Genomic DNA, 21,544 nt, shown 5'->3' on the forward strand with positions numbered 1-21,544 from the left:
CCTCGTGCTGAACCTGTCCCAGTCCCAGCCTGAGCCCCACACAGACTCTAGAGCAGTGATTTTCAATGGGGGTTCAGGTGGGCTAATATTGTTTCCTTACAGGACGTTTGGCGATGTCTGGAGTTATTATTGGTTGTCATGATGGGGTGGGGTGCTATTGGCATCTAGCAATTAGAGGGCAGGGATGCTGCTGACCATTGTACGATGCAGAAGAGAGCCCCCCCCCCACCACCACATGGAATTATCTAGCAAAAAAAAGATGTTAGTAGTGCAGACATTGAGCAACGTGCTGTAGTTTGAACCCTGTCCCTGATTCCGACTGAGCCCTGACCCTGAACTCAAGCTGAGCCCTGACCTTGATCCAGACTGACCCCCACTGAACCCTAATGTCAGATTAGGGATGGGATGGGATGGGATACTCAGCTTCTGCCCCTTGCCAGGACTGATTCTTCTCTATAACCATGCTTCCTGAGTTAGGTCTCGCCATGGCCAGAGGCTTAGGGAAAAGGAGTGGCCTTCCACAGCTGGTGAATCACTGAGCCAGGGTCTGCCCTCAGGCAGGGCTGAACCCTGAGCCCAGCCTTAATACCTGGCCAAGCCAGGGTGGAGCTGCAGGGATGACGGCAGCTGGAGAGCTCTTCTTCCAGAGTGGAGGTTTGAGGGGAGGGCATGTGCAGTCTCAAGTGAGGCCCAAGGAATCTGTGGAAGCCCAAGGGGCATACCTGGTGCTGGGAGGGGTGGTCCCCTGGGGCAGCACGGGAGAGCCTGCCAGCTTGATGGGTTGTCAACTTGTCTTTGCCCAGCTCAATCTGGTGCTGAGAAAGGACCTGGAGAAGGAGTGTGAAAAAAATAACCTGGTCCAGGGAGCCTGCAACATGGGGTGGCATGGGCAAGGAGCCTGGGGTTAGGTCCTGGCTTTTTGCAGAAGCTGCCTTGGCTAAGGACTTTGGCCCTCTGTGTTGCAAGTTTTCTCCTCTGTCAAGTGGAAGTGATGATAGCATCTGCCTCCCACCAGGGCTGCTGTGACAAGTGCACGAGATAGAAGGGGATAGTGTGGATGGTTGGTGCATGACGCATTTAGCCCCCTTCCCCTCACCTATCAGGACATAGAAGAGAACCAGAGTATGAACAAGGCCTAAGACAAGGGGGTGCTGAGGGTTAGCATGGGCTCTGGGATTCTCCCGGAGCAGGTAACCTGAAACCTTCCAGCTTCAAACTCCTTTGAGATGCATAGATGAATTCATAGGAAATGAAGAGGACTAGCAGCAGAGGAGATAAGCATGGTCTGTATAACGACTTCTAATTTTGTACTGGGTGTCTGGCCAGTGCAAAAAGGCAAATAACATAAATAAAAAAGTATGAAGCTTAGAAAGTAAGAAATAAAATTGTCACTTTTCACAGATGACAGAAAAATCCTAAAGACCCTACAGATAAACTACTAGAATTAATATGGGGATTTTAAAGGTCAGAATACAACATCAACTGTATTATTATATGCCAGCAACAAATGATTAGAAAATTAAATTTGAAAAGTGATCCAATTTACAATAACATTAAAAAACACTAAAGATATCTAGGAATATATTTAAAGAAAGATGTGCAAGATTTTTGCCCATGAGTGTATATAACATTCTTGGTAGAGATTAAAGAAGACAAAAATAAATCAAAGACTAGACCATGTTCATTGATTGGAAGACCCAGTATTATAAAGATGTCACTTGTCCACAGATTAATCTATAAATTCTATACATTCCTAATCAAAAACAAAGAGAAAACTGAAAAACAGTAGGATGAGTGCTGGCTGATGCTGAGACTTTTGGGGTGGTAGCAGGAATGAGGATGTTAGCTGGTCTGCTAACCAAGGGCTTGGGTTTTGATAGCTTAAGGATACAGGAGATGATGCCCTCATCCCTTCCCTAGTTGGAATTCACACCCCAGCAGAAAGCCAAGACCTTTTCACCCTCAGTGAAAGTGGGGATTTAGAAAAAATCCACACATCTACCAAAGAGATAGCATGTCTGTCTCAACTAGGTCTTGGGTGGTCTCCTTTGAGAATTCGTGATCTGAGATGTGCCCCTTGTTTCTGTTGGAGGTTGCATTTCACAGTACATCCCTGATTCCAGAATCCTTGAACCAGGGTGTGGGTAATGATGCCTTGGCAGGCGCTGAGGGGAAGGAATTGCAAATTCTCTCTGGACCCTGGAGGGACTGGCTTGCAACCAGGCTTAATAAGAGTCCCGCAGATAAATCCCCACCAAAGATGAGCTCACAGTCCAACAATTACCAAACTCAGGAAGAAATAGTTCCCTGGGAGGGAGAGTCATCAAATGTCCCAAATAGCAGAAACAGCTCTTAAGGGTCTGAGAAATAGAATACTGAATAGCAGATGAACACTGAAAAGATTTAAAATTATTAGAGACCTGTAAGACACAACGGAAAAAGACAGGACAACATATGAAAGCAGAATGAGGATATAAGCAAAAGGACCAAACAAAGCTTTCCAAAACCAAAAATGTACTTGTTGAAATTAAAAACTCATTGGAATTAGGAAAATTTGAATATGGAGTGGGTATTAAATTAATAATTAAGGAATCATTTTAATTTTATAAGGTGTGATAATGGTATTTTTGCTGGATAATAAATATGTTCCTATTTTTTTAATGCATACTGAAATATTTAGAGGGGTAATTTCCTCATTTCTGGGGTTTGTTTTAAAATATTTCAATATAGAGGGAAGCCTGGGAGGCTCAGTGGGTCAAGCGACCAACTCTTGGTTTCTGCTCAGGTCATGATCTCAGGGTCATGAGATGGAGCCCTGCCTTGGGCTCTGTACTTACCCTAGAGTCTGCTTGAGATTCTCTCTCCTTCTCTGTCTGCCCCTCCTCTCTGCTCTCACACACACACACACACACACACACACACTCTCTCTCTCTCTCTCTCTCTCTCTCTCACAAATAAATAAATAACCTTTAAAAAATAATAAATGTGGGGCACCTGGGTGGCTCAGTCATTAAGCATCTGCCTTCAGGTCAGGTCATGATCCCATAGTCCTGGGATCAAGCCCTGCATCAGACTCCCTGCTCTGCAAGAAGCCTGCTTCTCCCTCTCCCACTCCCCCTGCTTGGGTTCCCTCTCTCACTGTGTCTCTGTCAAGTGAATAAATAAAATCTTAAAAAAAAAAAAAATTACCCTAACTAATGTTGCCAAATGCTGGCGAGAGTGTGAAACAGCCGGACCCGCTTGGTAGTTTTTAACAAAATTAACCTCATTCTTACCATATGTCCCAGAATTCCACTCCTGGATATTTACCCAGGTGGGATGGAATGTGATGTTCAAATCAAAACTTGTATGTAGATATTTATTAACGCTTCCTGAGAGATCACCCCAAACTGGAAAGAGTGGAAATGTCTTTCAGCCGGTGTATAGCTAACCACACAGTACATCTTCCCTGCTATCGAGCACCAGTCAGCAATAAAAAGCAACAGACTACTGATCCATGAAAAAACATGTGTGAATCTCAAATGATGCTAAATAAAAGACACTAGACTCCGAAGCCCACACACTGTAGGATTCTATTTATATGGCATTCTAGGGAAGCCAGAATTATATAGAGAGAAAACAGACCAGTGATAGTTGGGAGGTGAGGGGTGCAGGGGGAGGGTGCAGGGACTGGCTATAGAGGGGCAGCAACAGAGAATTTGGGGGGTGATGGAAATGTTCTAAATCCTGATTGCGGTAGTGGTCAAGACACATTTCCCAAAACCCAGAGAAAAGCATGCCACAAAGAATTAATTTGGATGTCTATAATAAATAGATGAAAATATAAATTGGGGTAATGCACTAAAACACACACCCATGCAGACTGCTGAACTCCACCGTCCGAGTTTCTAATTTACTCTGTGGTAAGTGGGGCCCGAGAATTTGCATTTCTGATGAGTGCCCAGGTGATACTGGTAGGGCTGGGCTAGGGACCCTCCTTTGAGAACCTCTGCGTTGTACTAGTCTATTTTCCTAGTGTTTGAAATCTATGAAGAACTTCTCCAAGCATTAAAAAGGCAGATGTTACTATAGATGAGACATCCCTGAGAGATACTAAAGTAGGAAATGTGATGGAGAGAGGTGATGGGTCATGGGAGAGAAAAACGCAGTCCCAAGGAATTTCCTTTAAGCATTTCCTAAGAGAGAGGGGAAGAAAACAACACTTGAAAAATAACAGGGGAGTGTTTTCTAGAATTAAAGGAGACAGACTTAACTCTGGCTGCCTAGAGTGTCTGACACTATGAATTGCAGACCCTCATGTGCGGTCCTCACGAAGACGTGTTAATTGGGTCCATTCAAGATTGAGTTTGCTCATGGTTGGCACTGTCTCTCCTGCGTGGAGGTGCCCGCGTGTGAGTGAGCTGCCAGTCCCAGCGGGTGTGCAAGCCCAGTCCTGGGTGGTGGAGTCTGCAGACCCACAATCTAATCCAAATCGCCCAGCTCCCCAGTGGTGTGCCTGGGGGCCTGCGTTGTCCTGCTGGGATCCTGAGCTCCTGTATCTGTATGGTGGAATAATCTTGTCCATAATTAATGTTTTGGGGATGGTTAACCACGGAACGACTGGGAAGCTCCCTGTATAGCATTGCTGTTCAGAAGGTTGTTCAGCCCAAGGGCAGAGATGGAGCCTCTGGGTTGGGGGGCACCATGAGGATGCCCCAGCAGAGACTTGGTGAGAGCAGAGAGCTAGTGGCAGGAAGGAACCCCCTCTTCCAGGCCACATCCACGAAGCAGAAGATTCCCAAGGCTGAAAGTGTTCTCCTGCACGGAAATGAAAGTGCAACTCGGGGCTTTTTCTCCTTCTTGCTTGTAGACGATGGGCCTTACTCCAAAGGAGGCAAGGATGCAGGAGGGACCGATGTGGCCCTGGCGTGCCGCAGACAGAGCATTCCAGGTAATGAGCCTCCTCCCTCTTTGTCCTGGAGGCATGGAGAGCTCAGAGTCAGGATCAGATGGCATTGGCTCTGCTGCTTACTCACTCTATGACCTTAGACCAGTCCCTCAACCTCTCTGATCCTTGATGTAAAAAGGAGATGATACCCAGAATTTTGTGGTCAGATGCCCCGTTTACCAAGTGTCGGTCTCACTTTTACTGGAGCTGGGGGTCTGGAATTGCCCTGTGCTGACTGCTCACTCCCTCATCTGTTGACAGAGGAGTTCCGTGGGGTCACCATGGTGGAGCTGATCAAGAAGGAAGGCAGTACACTGGGCCTGACCATCTCAGGTGGCACCGACAAGGATGGGAAGCCCAGGGTCTCCAACCTGAGACCCGGGGGGCTCGCTGCCAGGTGAGGACGGGGCTTGGCAGGGTAGTAGGAAGGGGCTAGAGGCCAGTGGAAAATGTACCAGAGTTACAGGCAAAGCGATCAGGCAGGTTTTTCTAGGAGCAGCCAAATGCTTCTCAGAGCAAAGCTTCCAAGGCAGGCTGTAATTCTAGACCCAGTTACTTCTCTTCTCTTTATAAGACTAGTGCTCTAACCCCTGAGCCATGGAGCCACTTCTCTTCTCTTTACACAAGGGGCTTACTCGGCCACAGAATCCCACTCTTACCAGGCCCTCTGGGCCTTTGCACATGCAGTTACCTTCTTGGAAGGCCTGTTCCTCACTGGCAGACTCCTGCTCACCCCTTGGTACTGCTTCTGGGAGGCCCCCCATCCCAGGGCAAGACAGCTGCCCTGATCTGCTCCATGGCCCTGGGTGCCACCTGTGGATACCTTGCTCTGGATTTTCCTGTCCTCTTACCTGTGTCGCTCCCTTGGATCATGAGCTCCATAGACCTAGGGCTTGGCCTTTCTGGGCCTGTCTGGGCCTCGTACAGAGCAGATGCTGGTAAGTGTCCAGTGGAACAGAATGTATTAGCCGTCAGAACCCAGGGTGAGTGCTTAAGAACTAGCAAAGAGGGAGATGATTCGGCCACTCTGCAGGCTCCTCAGGGTTGGTCAGAACCTTCCTCAGGAGGGCTGATTCCCCCCAGCAGGGGACAATGCCAGGGCTGGGTATCAGACAGGTCTAGGTTAGAATTTGCGCTCTTTTACTAACGTGCTGTGTGACCCTGGACAAGGTCTGACCTCTTTGAGCCACAGCTTCAGATCATAAGGGATTCAGAGATCGTAAGGATTCAACAAAAGAGGGGCTGTGAGTACTGGCACCTGTCACCATGCATGTGCTCTTGCCTCCTTGCTCCCAGGAGTGATCTGCTGAACGTGGGTGACTATATTCGGTCAGTGAATGGGATCCATCTGACCAGGCTCCGCCATGATGAGATCATCACCCTGCTCAAGAATGTGGGCGAGCGCGTGGTGCTGGAGGTGGAGTATGAGCTGCCCCCGCCCGGTGGGTGCCCTTGGACGGGGAACTTTCTCCACTGCCTCAGTCGTGGGTAGACACAGCTATCTCCCCACCAGCACCTGGGTGGTGGGGACCAAGCCAGCTAAGGACCTGAGTGGGTGGGACCTGAAGATTGGCCACAGACATCTAAGTCACATCTTGGGACTTTGCCTACCACTGCAGTATGCTGTCACCAGGAGGTGACAGGGCCCTGTTTATAAACCAGTGTCATTTTGTGTATTTAGTGTTCAGATGCTTTTCCTTAAGGGGGAAAGGTTTGGGGAATGTTGGCTAAAAAGATTGTTCCCTGTCCTACTGCACTCTCCATCCTACCAGCCTGCAGAGTACGGTGGCCGAGGGTTTAGCCTACTTCTGAATTTTCAAAGTTGGTCGAAAGTCTTAAGATTTGAATAATTAGAATTCAACCCTGGCCTGAGCCCATAGCCATGGATTCAAGTGTGAGTTCGGCAGAACTCTTGCAGTCTTACTTGTCCTACCTGTAAATGGGCAGAGGTGGGGGGGAGTTTACCCTCCCTGTAAAGCTCTCCTGAAATGAGTTTTGGGGATGTCTTTGGCTTGGCCATGTGACTGAGGGACTCAAAGGAGCCTTCCTTTTCTCTCCAGCCCCTGAGAACAGCCCAGGGATCATCACAAAGACCGTGGACGTCTCCCTGTACAAGGAGGGCAGTAGCTTTGGCTTTGTCCTCAGAGGTCAGTCTAAGAGTCACACTTGGGGGTCAAGGGGCGGGAAGGAGGCTAATGTTGATTCCATACGTGTTCTGTTTTGCTTTAGTAAGGTTATAGATTCAGATATATAGTACATGGATAGATAGATTAATAGATAGATGGTTTCTCACTTTAAAGAACCGAGGACCATTAAGTCAAATGTTAAATGGAAAAATTGTCAAACAATGATATGTGCATGATTGCTGGGAGTGAGATTGAGAACAAAGTTTGGAGCTGCCTTGAAACCAGGGCAGAGAGGGGAATAAGATGAGGTCATAGGAAGAGAAGCAAATAATTTAAGAGGGAGAGAGGATTTTGGTCATGTCACTACTTTCTGTCCTCCCCTGTGGGGATTTATAGTTGGAATCTTGAAAGAGGGCCTGTGAATTGCAAGGACAGGCCCTCAAACAGGTTTAATGAAGGGTGCCGGCTTAGGGGCTGAGTCTGGGCCTCTAGGTATTGAGGTAGGCAGATGACTGCCACCTCCTGTTGAATTCTGTCCAGGGGGTGCCCATGAAGACCTACACAAGACCCGTCCACTCGTTCTGACCTACGTCCGGCCCGGCGGCCCCGCTGACAGGTGAGCCTGAGCCGGAGGGAGCCTTTTCTTGCCCTGGCTATGCCCAGATCCCCCATGAAGAAGGCAGACTAGAAGCCATTGTGCCCATTCTCCAGATGAGCAAACTGAGGCCCAGAGAGACGCTGCCCCCTGCTGCAGAGTCACCCGGGATTGTTGGTGGAGCCAGGACTCCATCCCAAATGACAGAGACCAAGTTCTTTCCTTCCTGGTGTGCTACTGTCTCAGGGGTGGGGAGGGAAGCCTTGGCATTATGGTGTTCTTCCCTTTCCTGGCTTTTCATTTCCCCCATCTGTGGAATGGGGCTGGTACTACAGCTCCTGGGAGTTGCCTTGAGAGATTTTGGGGCACCTTGAGCAGCACCACTATGGCCTCTGTCATGCACCCTCTGGGTTGTGGCCATGTCATCCTGCCCGTGGTGCAGCCCAGAAGGGCCAGGCGGGCGGGGCCAGGAGGAGAGAACGTGGGAGAAGAACATGCCCAGTTTCCAGCACCCGACCCCCTGACCTCCCCAGTGGGAGATTCTTGGCCATTTTAAGAGAAGCCTGGAACAGCCTTGTCAGAAGTCTAAACCCGTTCTTGGGATGGGGCCTTGTGACGAGCTATTCATAGTACCTCCCAGAATAGCTTTGGCCACCTGTTGGGACAAGCATTCCAGGGTGGGGATTTGACCCAAACCGAGGTGAACCCCAACTTGGGCCCTTCTCCTGGGGGCCCCTGCCAAATTCGTTCCTAGGCGCATTTGTCACCAGGCTAGAACCGCTGCTGAGAAACCAGAGTGGGGGCAGGGAGAAGGGACCTGAAGATGGGCACCTCGAAGCCTCCAGGCTGCCCCACCCCTGATGCTGTGGGGCCCTGGCAGGGCCAGTGTCCCTTCTGGGCCCTGGCAATCTCCTGTATCCCTGGGGCATCCCTGCACAGGGGTTGAGCCGGGGCTCTGGACGTGTTAAGCACCAAGCAGGGTGGAACATGTCAGAGCTGGTCCCAGCTCTCTTTACCTCCCAGCTTCATGGGTGCAGCTGCTCCCTTAGAGCCTCCCCCATGCGTTCCCCCACTGTGCCGTCGCTTCCTCCTTCACCCGCTGCCTGGCCCCCGAGACCCCTCCTTTCCCAGCAGCCTCTCGGCTTGTTGGCGCTCGTACGGAGCTGGGCTGGCTGACCGGGCCCTTCCCTGCAGGGAGGGCTCCTTGAAGGTGGGGGACAGGCTGCTCAGCGTTGATGGGATCCCGCTGCACGGGGCCAGCCATGCTTCTGCCCTTGCCACACTGCGGCAATGCAGCCACGAGGCGCTCTTCCAGGTGGAGTATGATGTGGTCATCCCAGGTGAGTCCGGGGCCTGAGGACTTGGCTGGGGCAGGACGAGACCCAGGGGCTGAGGGGACACAGGCATAGATCCTCCAAACAGCAAAGGCGGTGTGACCTTGGGCCAGTCACCCAGCCTCTCTGCACCTCTCTGGGCAATAAATGCTATGTGCCAGGCATTGTTGGAGGCCCCAGGGATTCAGGTGAGAGCGACACAGATGAGGTCTCAGTTCTCGCGGAGCTCATAGGGAGGGAGAGGGACAATAAACAGAATAAATCAAATACAGAGGGTGTCTGATGGCAGTAAGTTCTGTTGGAACAAAAAAATCAGGGAGGGATGGGAAAGGCTGTGGAAGAGAGAGGAGCTTGTGGCCCGACCAGGCTGGTTGCTGAGGAAGCATAGAAGGGTCACATTCAGGAAATATGAAAGTTGAATGGGTCTGATTTGCTGACGTTTGGACCCGGTGGCAGGGGTTGGGGTTGGGGGCAGGTGAGAGCAAAAGGAGCTAGGATTTGCTTTCAAGCCACTGGGTGGGTTCCTGGGGGTGTCCTTTCTGAGTGCAGAAAAGTGGTTGTGAACACACAGCTTGGGGCCGGTGAACCGCAGGCCCTACATAACTGTGAGCACCTTAGTTAGTGTTGTCCGGCAGAGCCCTGGGGTCAAGAGTCCCTCAGAGCCGAATCCCTGTCCTGCCTTGGCTGCTGAGGGCTTGTGTGAACTTGGACAAGGCCTTTGCCTCCACATGCGTCCGTTTTCTGATCTGTGAAATGGATGCAGTAATCCCTACCCAGCAGTGAGGATTACACCGAGACTGCAGAGTAAGGCTGGGAAGGCAGGTGCTCAGTATTTGCATTTCAAACTCTTCTTTCCTTCCTGGTGCCAGATACTGTGGCCAATGCTTCGGGGCCCTTGATAGTGGAGATAACCAAGACGCCTGGGTCAGCCCTGGGGATCTCGCTTACCACTGGCTCCCACCGGAACAAGCCAGTCATCACCATTGACCGCATCAAGCCGGCCAGCGTGGTGGACAGGTGAGGCACATACTGGGGGCTGCCACCATAGGGGGCTGGGATGCAGGGGGAGAGACCGTGGTCCAGAGCGCCCTTGGGCCGGACCAGCCTCCCCCTTCCCTCTCCCGCCTGGCCAGGAGTGGGGCCCTGCATGCCGGAGACCACATCCTGTCCATCGACGGCACCAGCACGGAACACTGCTCGCTGCTTGAGGCCACCAAGCTCCTGGCCAGTGTGGTGGAGAGAGTGCGGCTGGAGATCCTGCCTGCACCCCAAAGTCGGCGGCCCCTGAAGCCCTCAGAGGCAGGTGGGTCCCTGTGGAGGGTCTCCAGACCCAAACCTGACAGCTGATGGGGAAGGGTGCATGAGGTCCCAGATGCCTGGGCAGGCTACAATGTACTGAAGCAAATGTCCATTCCTGTTGGGAAGCTCAGGTGGTCAAGGGCAGCAGCTGAGTGAGGGGGGAGGGGGGCAGAGGAACACCCTGAATGTTTGAGTTGACAGTCCACTGGCTTGGGTGGCCCTAAGCAAGTTCCATCACTCTTGCCTAAGTTAATAGGAGTATAAGGGCTAGCCTAAGGGAGAGGACGGTCCTTCTGTGCTCTGTGCTGCTCAGATCTTAAATCTGGGGCTCAACACTGGGGTCCTCGGCAGGCCCAGAGGAGATAGCTAGTGAGTCAGGAGGGTCTAGAGTTCCCCCCCAACTTTTGAGGAGTTGGGTCTCCAGCAGGGAGCTGGGGGCTAGGCACTCAAGGGCAGAGGAAGTGGGTGGTCTAAGAGATCAAAGGGCTGAGCCGAACCCGGGGCAGGATGATCACAAGGAGGCAGCTTTGCACCCAGAGCCTGGAAGTGCCTCCACCATTCCAAACCTTGGGCTTTGGGTACCAGTGCCAGCACTGCTCCAGCGGAACAGGTGCTTTATATCTCTGAGCCTCAGTTGTCTCATCTGTAGGTGGGAGTGCAGGCTTAGGAGGGGTCAAACAAGGTAGAGGGGCACAACCCAGTACTGTGGTCTGGGGGGTCAGGCTGTGAATTCCAGGCCTGACACAGTGTATGGGCAAGGATGGAGTCAGCCCACCCCATCCCTCGCAAGCCTAATTGATCATCTGGGAGAGAAAGAAATCCCGCAAATAAAATGTGGGGAGATAGGCGGTGGGGAGGGTCCATTTCTGTGGCTCTGTGCAGACACATCTCTGCCAGGGTCTGCAAAGGCCCTGTGAAGCCACAGTGAGAGCCACTACTGGAGGCTTTGGGGCTTGAACCAGAGTGACTCATTCCCACTCCATTTACAATATACCTGCTGTGGGCTGGGCTCAGCACTGGGGCTTCCCGTGGGTCATCTTTTTTCCTCCTGTGACAAGTCTGTGAGGGCGGTAGTGCTGTTATCCCACTTTACAAAGGCGGCTGATGCTCAGAGAACCACAGGGCACAGGGCTGCTGACATCTCTCCTGGCCCTCATTAACTGGGCCTCAGCTACATGCCAGGCACTGCTGGAGGCACATCCTAGTCTTAACTCATTCAGATCCTTCCCATTATCGGGGGGGGGGGGGGGGAGGGAAGGTGGGGGGGGGCAGCCACTCTCTTAGTCCCATTATACAGATCATGACTATGAGGCACAGAGTTGCCAAAGTGACTTATCTCAGGGACCTGGCTGCTGGCCCGAGGGTTGGCCACGCCCCTGTGTGAGGATTGGAGACGCTGCACAGGGGGCGGAGTCAATTGGATACCCTGCACCAGGCTGGACCACAGCCCCCTCCAAGCCCTGAAGTGGAAGGAAGAGCTAAGAAAGACAGGACCTGGGGAGTCTGGGAGGAGGTGTTTCACAGCAGGTGGCTTGGAGGATCAGGTGGGGCAGGGCAGGTGGGAGAGGCATGATCTCTGGGGTCCCCTGGGAAGTGGATGGAGAAGGAGCACGGAGACTTCATCTGGGGGGAAGCTGTGTGAAAGTTTGGAGAGGAGGAAGCCAGAGTAGCCTGTCTGAAGCATAGGTCTGAGCCAAACTTGGCCAACCCCACAGGGGCCCTGGGGCACATGTTGTCCCTGAGAGCCCAGCAGGGGGCAGAAATGGCCCAGCCCAGTGCCCACGGCTGCTCGGTCCCTGGCCCCTGTGGCCAAGACTGCCCAGGCCACAGCACCGCAGGAGATCCTGAAAGTGCGGGGGCCTGATGCCGTCTGCCAGCTGCACTGCTCAAAGCTGATGGGCCAGGTCTCGGGCTGGGACCGCTTTCCCTCCCATCCCTGCTGTTGCTTGGCTGGATGCTGAGCACGGTGACTGGCACATAGTGGGCATCCGGGACATGCGAGCAGCATCTGAATGCCTGGCTTGGCTTGGCTTGGGGGGAACTCAGGCTGTCTGGTCCTGCTTATCCTCACTTCATCTTGCAGATGGGAGTGTGGCTCCAGGGGGTCATGGTGAGTCCAGACTCAGTCTCTAATGCCTGTACCTCTCTCTCCTCTTCCTTGGGCCACAGTGAAGGTGCAGAGGAGTGAGCAGCCACACCGCTGGGACCCCTGCGTGCTCTCCTGTCATAGCCCCCGGCCCGGCCACTGCAGGACGCCCACCTGGGCCACACCTGCTGGCCAGGACCAGAGCCGATGTAATGTGCCCACCTCACTGGGGCTTGTGCATGTTTCATAGGGGAGGAAACCAAGACTCTGAGAAATTAGGAGGTCTGCCTGGCATCACGTAGCATATTAGTGATGAGATGGCCCCCTATCCCTGGCAGCTGGGTTTCACCCAGCTGTGAAAACCCTGCAGTCTTTGAGGCCCAGAGTGGGCGAGACCTGCCTGAGGTCACATAAGCAGTGTTTGAGGTGAAAGGGGAAAGGTGTCCCAGTGTCTCTCCGTGATGGGGTGGTTGCCTGGCACCTACTGTGTGGCAGGGCGGAGGGCCCTTCCAGGGTTCACAGGGATGTGCTCTCATCTCCTCAGCCTTGTCCTCGACTCCCTTTTCCTCGCCGACCATGAATCATGCCTTTCCCTGCACCAACCCCAGCACTCTTCCCCGTGGATCCCACCCCATGAGCCCTCGGACCACAATGGGAAGGAGGAGGCAGCGAAGAAGGGAACACAAGAGCTCGTGTAAGTAAGCCATGGTCTCCTCCCTCCACTTTGGGCTGCCTGTATAGCTGAGAGCTTTGCCAAACGATGGGGATATTTGGGATAGGGTCCCAGGTGTGTGTGTAGAGTCATTAAAAAGCATGAGTGGCCCACCAGGCTGCCATGGATGCTGTGCAGGTTGTACACAACACAAGGATGCACCTGAGGGATGTCAGTCACTTTGTATATTTTAGTTTTGTATTTTGATTTTAGAAAATTCCCAGATGGTGATGGCAGAGTGTCTCAAGGAAAGGATACCTTTTCAGATGTGCATAAAGCTCTCACAGTAACTCCATTTCATTTTCTTTTATTCCGTGATTCATTCATTCAAGGAGAAAGTCTGAGTGTGGTGTGGTTGTATCTATACCGCCCCTCTGACATTTTTTAATTTTCCCTAAGACAAAGACGTGTCGGCCTGAGACTAGCCATCCAGGATGTAATAGTTTGTAATAATTTTCATTTTTATTATATGTGTGTGTGTATACACATACACACATATGTATACACACAAACATATATTTCTACTTCCCTTTTGTATATATAAGGCATTTCTCTTTATTTACAATCACTATGTATACAGTTACCTTTTGAAATGAAGGTATTTAAGTATTTTAAAAAGTGAATAAATGGAAGACAAATAATAGTGAATGATAATGCAGGAGACCTGTGGAGGTAGCAAAAATCACAAAAATGCCAAGATTTTTGAAGTCTTTCCTGGGAAAAGTCCTTCCTTCGCTGATGTAGAAAGTTTATCCAGCCTCATGCCAGGTGAGCTGCGGAGACCCCCAGGAAGGATGAAAGGCCAAACTGGGCCATTTGGAAGTGAGCCAAAAGAAGGAAAAGAGGAGTATAAATCACCTGGCATCTGAAATATGGTTTTGAGCTTCCTGGAAGCCAGGGTGAAAAGGGAAACCGATTTCAGACTCAGATGAGAGGTAAAATATGCCTTTACTAACCACTTTTGTCAACCACCAAAGCTGGGAGTGTATAGGTGAAAAGATTCAGAAATGCTGTTCATAGGCAGGGGCATAGCGAGGCTAGGGGCTCTTGGGACCACTTATCTGTCCTTTTCCTAGGATAAATGAGTAATAAAATGTTATCATTATTATTATTGATGATAATTATTTAATTAAACAATCTGAACACCTCCTATGTACCAGGCACCATTCTTATTATTAGGGATGTAACAGTGAAAATATAATAAATACAAATATAATAATACAACATATGCAACAACCTATAGTATATTACACATATTGTAATGTGTAATATAAAGTATAACAAAATAGTAATAAAGATATAATAGTATAATATAATTAGAAGTAGAATTAATATGATAAATTATATTTAATAAATGATATCTAATGTCCATGTTAATAATACAAATGTATTTCATATACAGAATGTAAAACAATATACATTAAGTAACATAATATATCAAATAGAAAGTTTTCATACAACCCAGCAATTCCATATCTAGGTATATGCCCAGAAATGAAGACATATGTCATGTTCAACCAAAAACTTACACATGAATATTCATAGCAGCATTATTCATTTTCACCAAAAGGTGCAAACAACCCAGATGTCCATTAAGAGATGAATGCATAAACAAAATGTGGTGTATTTATTACAATGGGATATTATTGGGCCATAAAAAAAGCACGAATTCCAGATACATGCTACAATATGGATAAACCTTGAAAACATGCTTCATGAAAGAAGCCAGACACAAAAGGCCACAGATGATAGGATTCCATTTACGTGGAATGTCCAGAAGAGGCGAATCTATACAGGAGCAAATAGGTTAGTGGTTGCTTAGGGCTGGGAGAGATGGGAGGATTTGGGCCAGTAACCGACAGGGTTTCTTTTTGAGGTGATGCAAGTGTTCTCCAAATGTGCTGGTGGTGGCACAACATTGTTCATATACTTTAAAAAAAAAAACACTGAAGTGTACACTTTAAAATGGTGAATACTAGGCTGGGTGAATTATATCTCGATAAAGCTGTCTTCAAAATTAACGTACCATGGGCTGTGGTATTAGGAGAGCGTTACAACGAAGCTAACAGCACGAGCCAGTGCACCCCTCAGAAACTCTGTTTTACGACGTGGCAGTCCCAGGAGCTGGTGTCCTTCCTTCATCCTTGTCACGGGCCTGCTGGGTGGGACTGGCCCAGGGCAGAGCGTGCGTCAGGATACACTGTGACTCTGCTGGCCAAGGGAGACAGGGCCCGCACTCACTCGCCCCTCTGACTCCAGGTCCTTAAGCCTGGGCATGGGTTGGTGCTGGCAGGAGGCGCTCTCTCAGCAGTCTCAGGTGGGACTGCCCATCTGAGAGCCATGCCCGCCTGTCCCACAGTGTCACTGGCCTCCAGTACAGTAGGGCCTGGGGGACAGATCGTGCACACGGAGACCACGGAGGTCGTGCTCTGCGGAGACCCCCTCAGCGGCTTTGGCCTCCAGCTCCAGGGAGGCATCTTCGCCACCGAGACCCTGTCATCCCCTCCCCTTGTGCGCTTCATCGAGCCTGACAGCCCTGCAGAGAGGTGAGCCAGCGGCCCTTGCCCCGCTGGGCCTGCCACCCTCCGATTCAGGAGGCTCACAGACAGCCAGGGCAACTGAGTCCCATGGCAAGCCTGGCTTCACGGGGGTCCTCCACTTAATCATCCCACCCATTCCATCACCAGCCCCACTTTATAGCTGAGGAAACCGAGGTGCTGAGATGCTGATTCATTTGCCGAGGGTCACACAACTCGTGAGTGACCCAGGACTTGAACCCCTGTCTGTCTCTAGTCAGGATCCCCTATATACGTATCTCATAAGGCACATGTCCTCCCCCTTGGACAGACAACTGAGGCCCACCGATTTCACTCTCTTAGCCAGAGTCATCAGGTAGATTGCCTGGGGCTCTATAATGGGACCTCAGCGGAGCTGTGAGTCAGACCCCAGCCCCGCCCCCACATGGCATTCCCGTGCCCCAGGATTGGCAGTGATGGTAACAGAGTGGCTTCTCTCTGTGGGGCTGCCCGGGGTTCAGGTGTGGGCTGCTGCAGGTGGGGGATCGGGTCCTGTCCATCAACGGTATTGCCACCGAGGACGGGACAATGGAGGAAGCCAACCAGCTGCTGCGGAACGCGGCGCTGGCCCACAAGGTCGTGTTGGAGGTCGAGTTTGATGTGGCAGGTGAGTGAGGGCCCCTACCTTCCTCCTCACGCTTTGGGATCCTGTGCGCCCTCCTCCCTTTATCCTGCTCCTGCCTGGGGATGTCCATGCTCTTCCAGCCCCATCCCTCTCCGACCTGGTGACCTTCTCCAAGAGCATTTGTGGCATGTGCCTGAACACCAGTGGTGGCAGGGAAGAAGGGGAGGCAGGAATCCCACATGCCAGCCTGAGGGCTGGTGAGGGATTTTTGTGCCAAAACACGACCTAAGGGAGGGCAGAGAGGAGCTGAAAATATTCCATGTCCCTTGGCAGGCCTTAGGCAAAGAACCCCAAACACACTCAGGTTAGAACTCTGGTCTTGTGATATGGACATTTTGTGACTTTGGAGAGGACTCTCTTGCCCCCCCCCCCTCAGTTTATCCAACTGTGAAACTGAGACTAGTCCTACTAGTCACTACAGTGAATATTGTTTGGATTAGATGAGCTCAATCATGTAAAAATACCCTGCCTGGTACATGGTAGGTGCTCAGTAAATTGTTGGGGATGTGAACTGGGTTGGGTTTCACTCTGGGGAAACCCCTGGCTGGCATTCCTGGGGTCTAAGCGCCAGCCCCAAATCTGCTCTGATCGGATAGGTTGTCTGAGACAAAGGTCAGCTCACCATGCCTCAGTTCCCTCCACTGTCAGGTGGAAGAAGCAGGATGGGGTTGGGGCAGTGACTTTGCAGTCTCTCCCAGCTGGCCTAGAATGGGTGGGAAGCTGAGACTCCCTGCACCTCCTTCCTTGGGTCTCACACACATCCACATGTGTTTGCACGCAGAGTCCGTCATCCCGAGCAGTGGCACCTTCCACGTGAAGCTGCCCAAGAGGCGTGGTGTGGAGCTGGGCATCACCATCGGCTGTGAGTCCCTCCCCACCATTCAGTCCCTGCCCCAAGTGAGCCGTCTGCTGGGGGAAATTGCACATCTCCAGCTCAGAGGAGAAGGGGATGCTCCTGGTGGGAAGGCTGGCTTGAGTTCCCTCTGCCTGCAGTGTTCCACTCTGTGTTCTCGGGTGACACCCCCTAGTTGCTGGAAGCCTCAGTTTCCTATTCTGCACAATGGGAGTCTCCTGACCAGCTGGGACTTCTGGTGGGATTAAGTGGTTTATAAGGCACCAACCATGTGGGTCAGGTCTGTGAAATGATCCTCGGTCCCCACCATGGGCTTGACAGAGAGCAGCTATCTAAAAGGGCTGCTGCTGCAGCTCCTTCCTACCCCAAACTCCACTCAATGGAGATGGGAGTTTAAACTCTGGATAGGGCTGCCAGATACAGTTGCACAGGTTGTACATGACACAAGGGTACCCATTTGAGGTGGGCTTAACAATTTTATTACATTATTTCCTCAATGGATAATTAGAAGGGATGTGCTTGTCTCATCTGCAAAGATGCCACATGGGCTAGAAGGGGCTCCTACCATCTGTTCACTAATGGGAAAATTAGCCCAGATGGATTTTTTTTTTTTTTTCTCAAGAAAACGTAGTTACTCATGTAAGAACCCATTGTCTTAGGTCACATTCCCCCAGAAAGAGCTTCTTAAAGAGTTTCATTCAGAGGGGTTATCAAGAAGGGCTCTTGGAATCAGCACCTGTGTGAGGTGAGGGATGGGGATTGGGCGGACGGAGATGGTGGTTGTAATGCCACCAGTCCCATGGAGAGCTCTAGGGCCAGGAAGGCTTTGGAGGTTGTCCTGAATGAGGCTGGGAGCCAGGCCTTTGCACCACCGTGTGGACCAGGCCACACCCAGGAGCTGTACAACCTTGGCTGAGGCCGCTCTCGGCCAAAGGCAATACCTGGAGAGGGAGCCCTGTGGGAGCCGTTCAACCAGCAATTCCTGCCGCTGGGAGAAGGGAAGACTCAACTGTGGATGGGTCACCCAGTTCTGGGGCCCACCCTGTGCTAGGTGGGAGTGCCAGCCACACATTGCCCCTAAAGGGGCTTACAGTTTGCTGGGAGATGGCCTGAACAGAAGGGAAAAGGGCTGATGTGGAACCAGCAGCTTCTATGTGGCGGGATCCACGTTAGGTTTTGCCTCTCTGGTTTAATCTCATGACATCTCCATGAGTTCTTTGGCATCATCCCCGTTTGTGGAGGGGGAACTGAGGCAGAAAGGGGGCTGATTAGCTCACGGTCACCAGGCAGGAAGCAGTGGGACATGGCACATGGTTTAGTATTCGGGCCCCAACTCCTGGGCCCTCCCAACTCCACTCCTCAAGGCTGAGGCCATCAAAGGTTGGATTCATGGCTTCTTTTCCCCCCTGCCACTCCCCCGTCCCAGCGACCAGCAGGAAGCGAGGAGAGCCCCTGATCATCTCTGACATCAAGAAGGGCAGTGTGGCACACAGGTAGGAATGGCCCTGGGTACAGGGTAAGGGGAACAGTCCAGGGGGAGTGCCACGTGCCAGGCTCTTTGCGTCTCCCACTCCTGTTCCAACAGGACCGGCACCCTTGAGCCGGGTGACAAGCTGCTGGCCATCGACAACATCCGCTTGGACAACTGCCCCATGGAGGATGCTGTGCAAATCTTGCGGCAGTGCGAGGACCTGGTGAAACTGAAGATCCGGAAGGACGAGGACAACTCTGGTATGGCCACCACCTGGCCCTGCCACCTCGCTCGGTCCCTACACCAGAGCAGTGGGCTCCAGCTTTCAGTTCGGGGCTCCCTCTGGCCGAGGAGGTGGTTGCCAGGCTGCTGGGGGAGACTCCTTGAATGAGCAGATGCAAGGAGGGAGCCCCGCACCAACATCTCAGGGTCCCTGGGGCAGCCTGGACCCTCTGCAGCCAGCACAAAGCCTAGCAGAGGAGGCCCACAGGGGGGCAGCAGTGAGCCAAGGGGGTGGGTGGGGCAGGGATGGGGAGGGAGTGTGGGGGCCATGTGTGAGTGAAGAAGTAAAGGCTGTCGACTCTGACACCTCTGAGATCAGGCAGTTGACAGGAGTGAGTGGCCTGGACAGGGGTAAGAAAAAAATGATGCAGTCTGGGCAGGCAGTAGGGAGGGATGAGGCTGTGGCCCCTGGAGAGCCAGTCCGTTATTCAGAGGTTCAGTTGCCAACTCCTGCCCTGGGAAGGATGGTCTTTTGTGGGCAGATTCTTCTTCTTCATCATCTTTTTTTAAAGAAAAGCCAAAGTCTGTTTTCTTCTTATTCTCATGATTATTATTTTGTGTCCGGGGTGAAGTGTATAGTTTAGAATGTTGGCTTCATGATCCTTTTCTTCTTTTTTCCATGGGGTTTGGGTGCAAGAAAACATCTGTGGAGGCAGAGGTGGCCTCAGGGTCCCTGGGCAGTGCCATCTGAAGTCATGGCATGAGTAGATAGATGAGTGAATGGATGAATTTGAGGGACTAATTTCACCAGGGTACTGGGGGCTGGGGGCGTCGAGCTCCAGGGTCCTGCCCCGCTGCACCCCACCTGATGGGTGCCGCCTTTGCAGATGAGCAAGAGACCACAGGTGCCATCAGCTACACAGTGGAGCTGAAACGCTACGGGGGTCCCCTGGGCATCACCATCTCGGGCACAGAGGAGCCTTTTGACCCCATTGTCATCTCAGGCCTCACCAAACGTGGTCTAGCTGAGAGGTGAGCTGGGGTCCTGTGGGATACATGCGGACCGTCACAGGGCAGGGGTTGGACTCTGGGAACAGCCGAAGTGGATTCTGACAGTCAGTTCCAAAGTCGAAGTCCTGGGTGGCATCAGGCCTGTCCTTTCTCTCTCTGAGCCTCAGTTCCACAGAGGCAGACCAGCCCCCCTCTGGCAGAACTGCCTCCCATTCTGGAGATTCAGCATTTCTGGAAAGTCAGCATGGTGAGCCTTTTTAGAGCCCCTGCTGTGTGCCTTCAATCCTGGCACAGCCTGGAGCTTTTCTGGAGGCGTTAGGGGCCTCCCTGCTGTCCTCTCCTCTGGGGAAGCTGTGAGAAGAGGGTGTCGCAGGCTGTCCAGACTGGGGGTAGCAGGTGAATCTGGGCCCCAGAGGTGGAACAGGGCCCCACAGGGATTATAGGGAGGCCAGACCTGGGGTGGGGAGACAGGCTGGGCCCCTGGAGAAGGACAGAAGGCTGGCTGCAGCAAGAGGATTGAGCAGGGCAGGGAGTGGGGAGGAACACTGAGCATCCGTGGAGGGCTCCCTGTTCCTCGAACGCCCCCTGCTGGTCCACTGCAGCAACCAGTGTGGTTGGTTCCTATCTCAAGTGCACTCATCCACTCCACCTTGCCTGGGTACCTCCCATGTGCCAACCGGTTCTGGGTCCCCAGGACGCGACAGACAGTCTCTCCTCGCCGGGCTGATCTAGCTCAGTGCTGACCAATTGCAATGTAATGCGATCCCCACATTTCGTATAAACTTTCTGGTGGCCATATTAGAAAAATAAAAGGAAACAAATAAAATGAATCCTAAATACATATTTATTTCAACACGTGTAGTCAATATATAAATTATTAATGAGAGTTCTATATTCTTTTTTTTTTTTTCATGTTTTGTCTTCAGAACCCATTGTGTATTTTATATAGTCAAGTCATCTCAGTTTGGGCTAGCCACGTTTCGGGACCCAGTAGCCACATGGGACAGACAGCTCTGACCTCCCTCACTCAGCCCACCATCGCCCCCAACTTACGCTCCCGGGCTCCTGGGGATCTGGGTGGGCAAAGCCAGGCACAGTTCCAGAACCTAAATTTAGAGTCAGGCAAATCATCCCCTCCCTCCCAAATTCTAGACTTAATTTTTTTTTATAATTTTTTATTTTTTAGAGAGGGAGAGAGTGGGGAGAGGGGCAGAGGGAGAGAGAGAATCTTAAGCAGGCTGCCCAGCATGGAGCCCAATGCGGGGTTCAATCTCACAACCCTGAGATCATGAGCTGAGTTGAAATCGATAATCGAATGCTTTGCTGGCTGAGCCACCCCTATATCCCCCAAATTCTAGACTTTGTACCTCTATGAATGCTACCCTAGATGACACTTGCTTTTTGTTACAGCTGGGTTTAACTGAGGTCCATCAGGCTTGTGCCTGGGGGTTCCTGAGTTCCCCGAAGCCTTGAATGTCTCTCATTCTCTGTCCTGTGCCCCCCTCCCCAGGACTGGCGCTATCCACGTTGGGGATCGTATCCTGGCCATCAACAGTGTTAGCCTCAAGGGCCGGCCTCTTAGTGAGGCCATCCATCTCCTGCAGGTGGCTGGCGAGACTGTCACCCTGAAGATCAAGAAGCAGCTAGACCGTGAGCCTCCCCCTCCTGCCTCTGGGGCCATTCACCCTTTTAGGAAGGGAAATCTCT

At 51.8% G+C, this 21,544-nt stretch overlaps 1 protein-coding gene across 5 annotated transcripts in view; it reads left to right on the plus strand.

Moving 5' to 3' along the window:
• GRIP2 (glutamate receptor interacting protein 2) overlaps positions 1-21,544 on the plus strand; it is a 92,119-nt gene that overhangs the window by 58,905 nt on the left and 11,670 nt on the right. For 4 of the 5 annotated variants that reach the window (XM_059161839.1, XM_059161844.1, XM_059161843.1 and 1 more), the window contains exons 2-18: positions 4,850-4,930; positions 5,189-5,324; positions 6,224-6,369; positions 6,988-7,074; positions 7,594-7,669; positions 8,843-8,988; positions 9,852-9,999; positions 10,116-10,285; positions 12,451-12,576; positions 12,912-13,061; positions 15,439-15,625; positions 16,117-16,262; positions 17,062-17,142; positions 18,560-18,626; positions 18,719-18,864; positions 19,714-19,858; positions 21,348-21,487. In XM_059161839.1, coding sequence (XP_059017822.1) covers positions 4,850-4,930; positions 5,189-5,324; positions 6,224-6,369; positions 6,988-7,074; positions 7,594-7,669; positions 8,843-8,988; positions 9,852-9,999; positions 10,116-10,285; positions 12,451-12,576; positions 12,912-13,061; positions 15,439-15,625; positions 16,117-16,262; positions 17,062-17,142; positions 18,560-18,626; positions 18,719-18,864; positions 19,714-19,858; positions 21,348-21,487 — 2,178 coding nt within the window. The remainder of the gene's footprint in view (positions 1-4,849; positions 4,931-5,188; positions 5,325-6,223; positions 6,370-6,987; positions 7,075-7,593; positions 7,670-8,842; positions 8,989-9,851; positions 10,000-10,115; positions 10,286-12,450; positions 12,577-12,911; positions 13,062-15,438; positions 15,626-16,116; positions 16,263-17,061; positions 17,143-18,559; positions 18,627-18,718; positions 18,865-19,713; positions 19,859-21,347; positions 21,488-21,544) is intronic. The other variant, XM_059161842.1, reaches the window with a different exon arrangement.

This window comes from Mustela lutreola, chromosome 2, assembly GCF_030435805.1.
Source record: "Mustela lutreola isolate mMusLut2 chromosome 2, mMusLut2.pri, whole genome shotgun sequence".
NCBI classification, from domain to species: Eukaryota; Metazoa; Chordata; class Mammalia; order Carnivora; family Mustelidae; genus Mustela; species Mustela lutreola.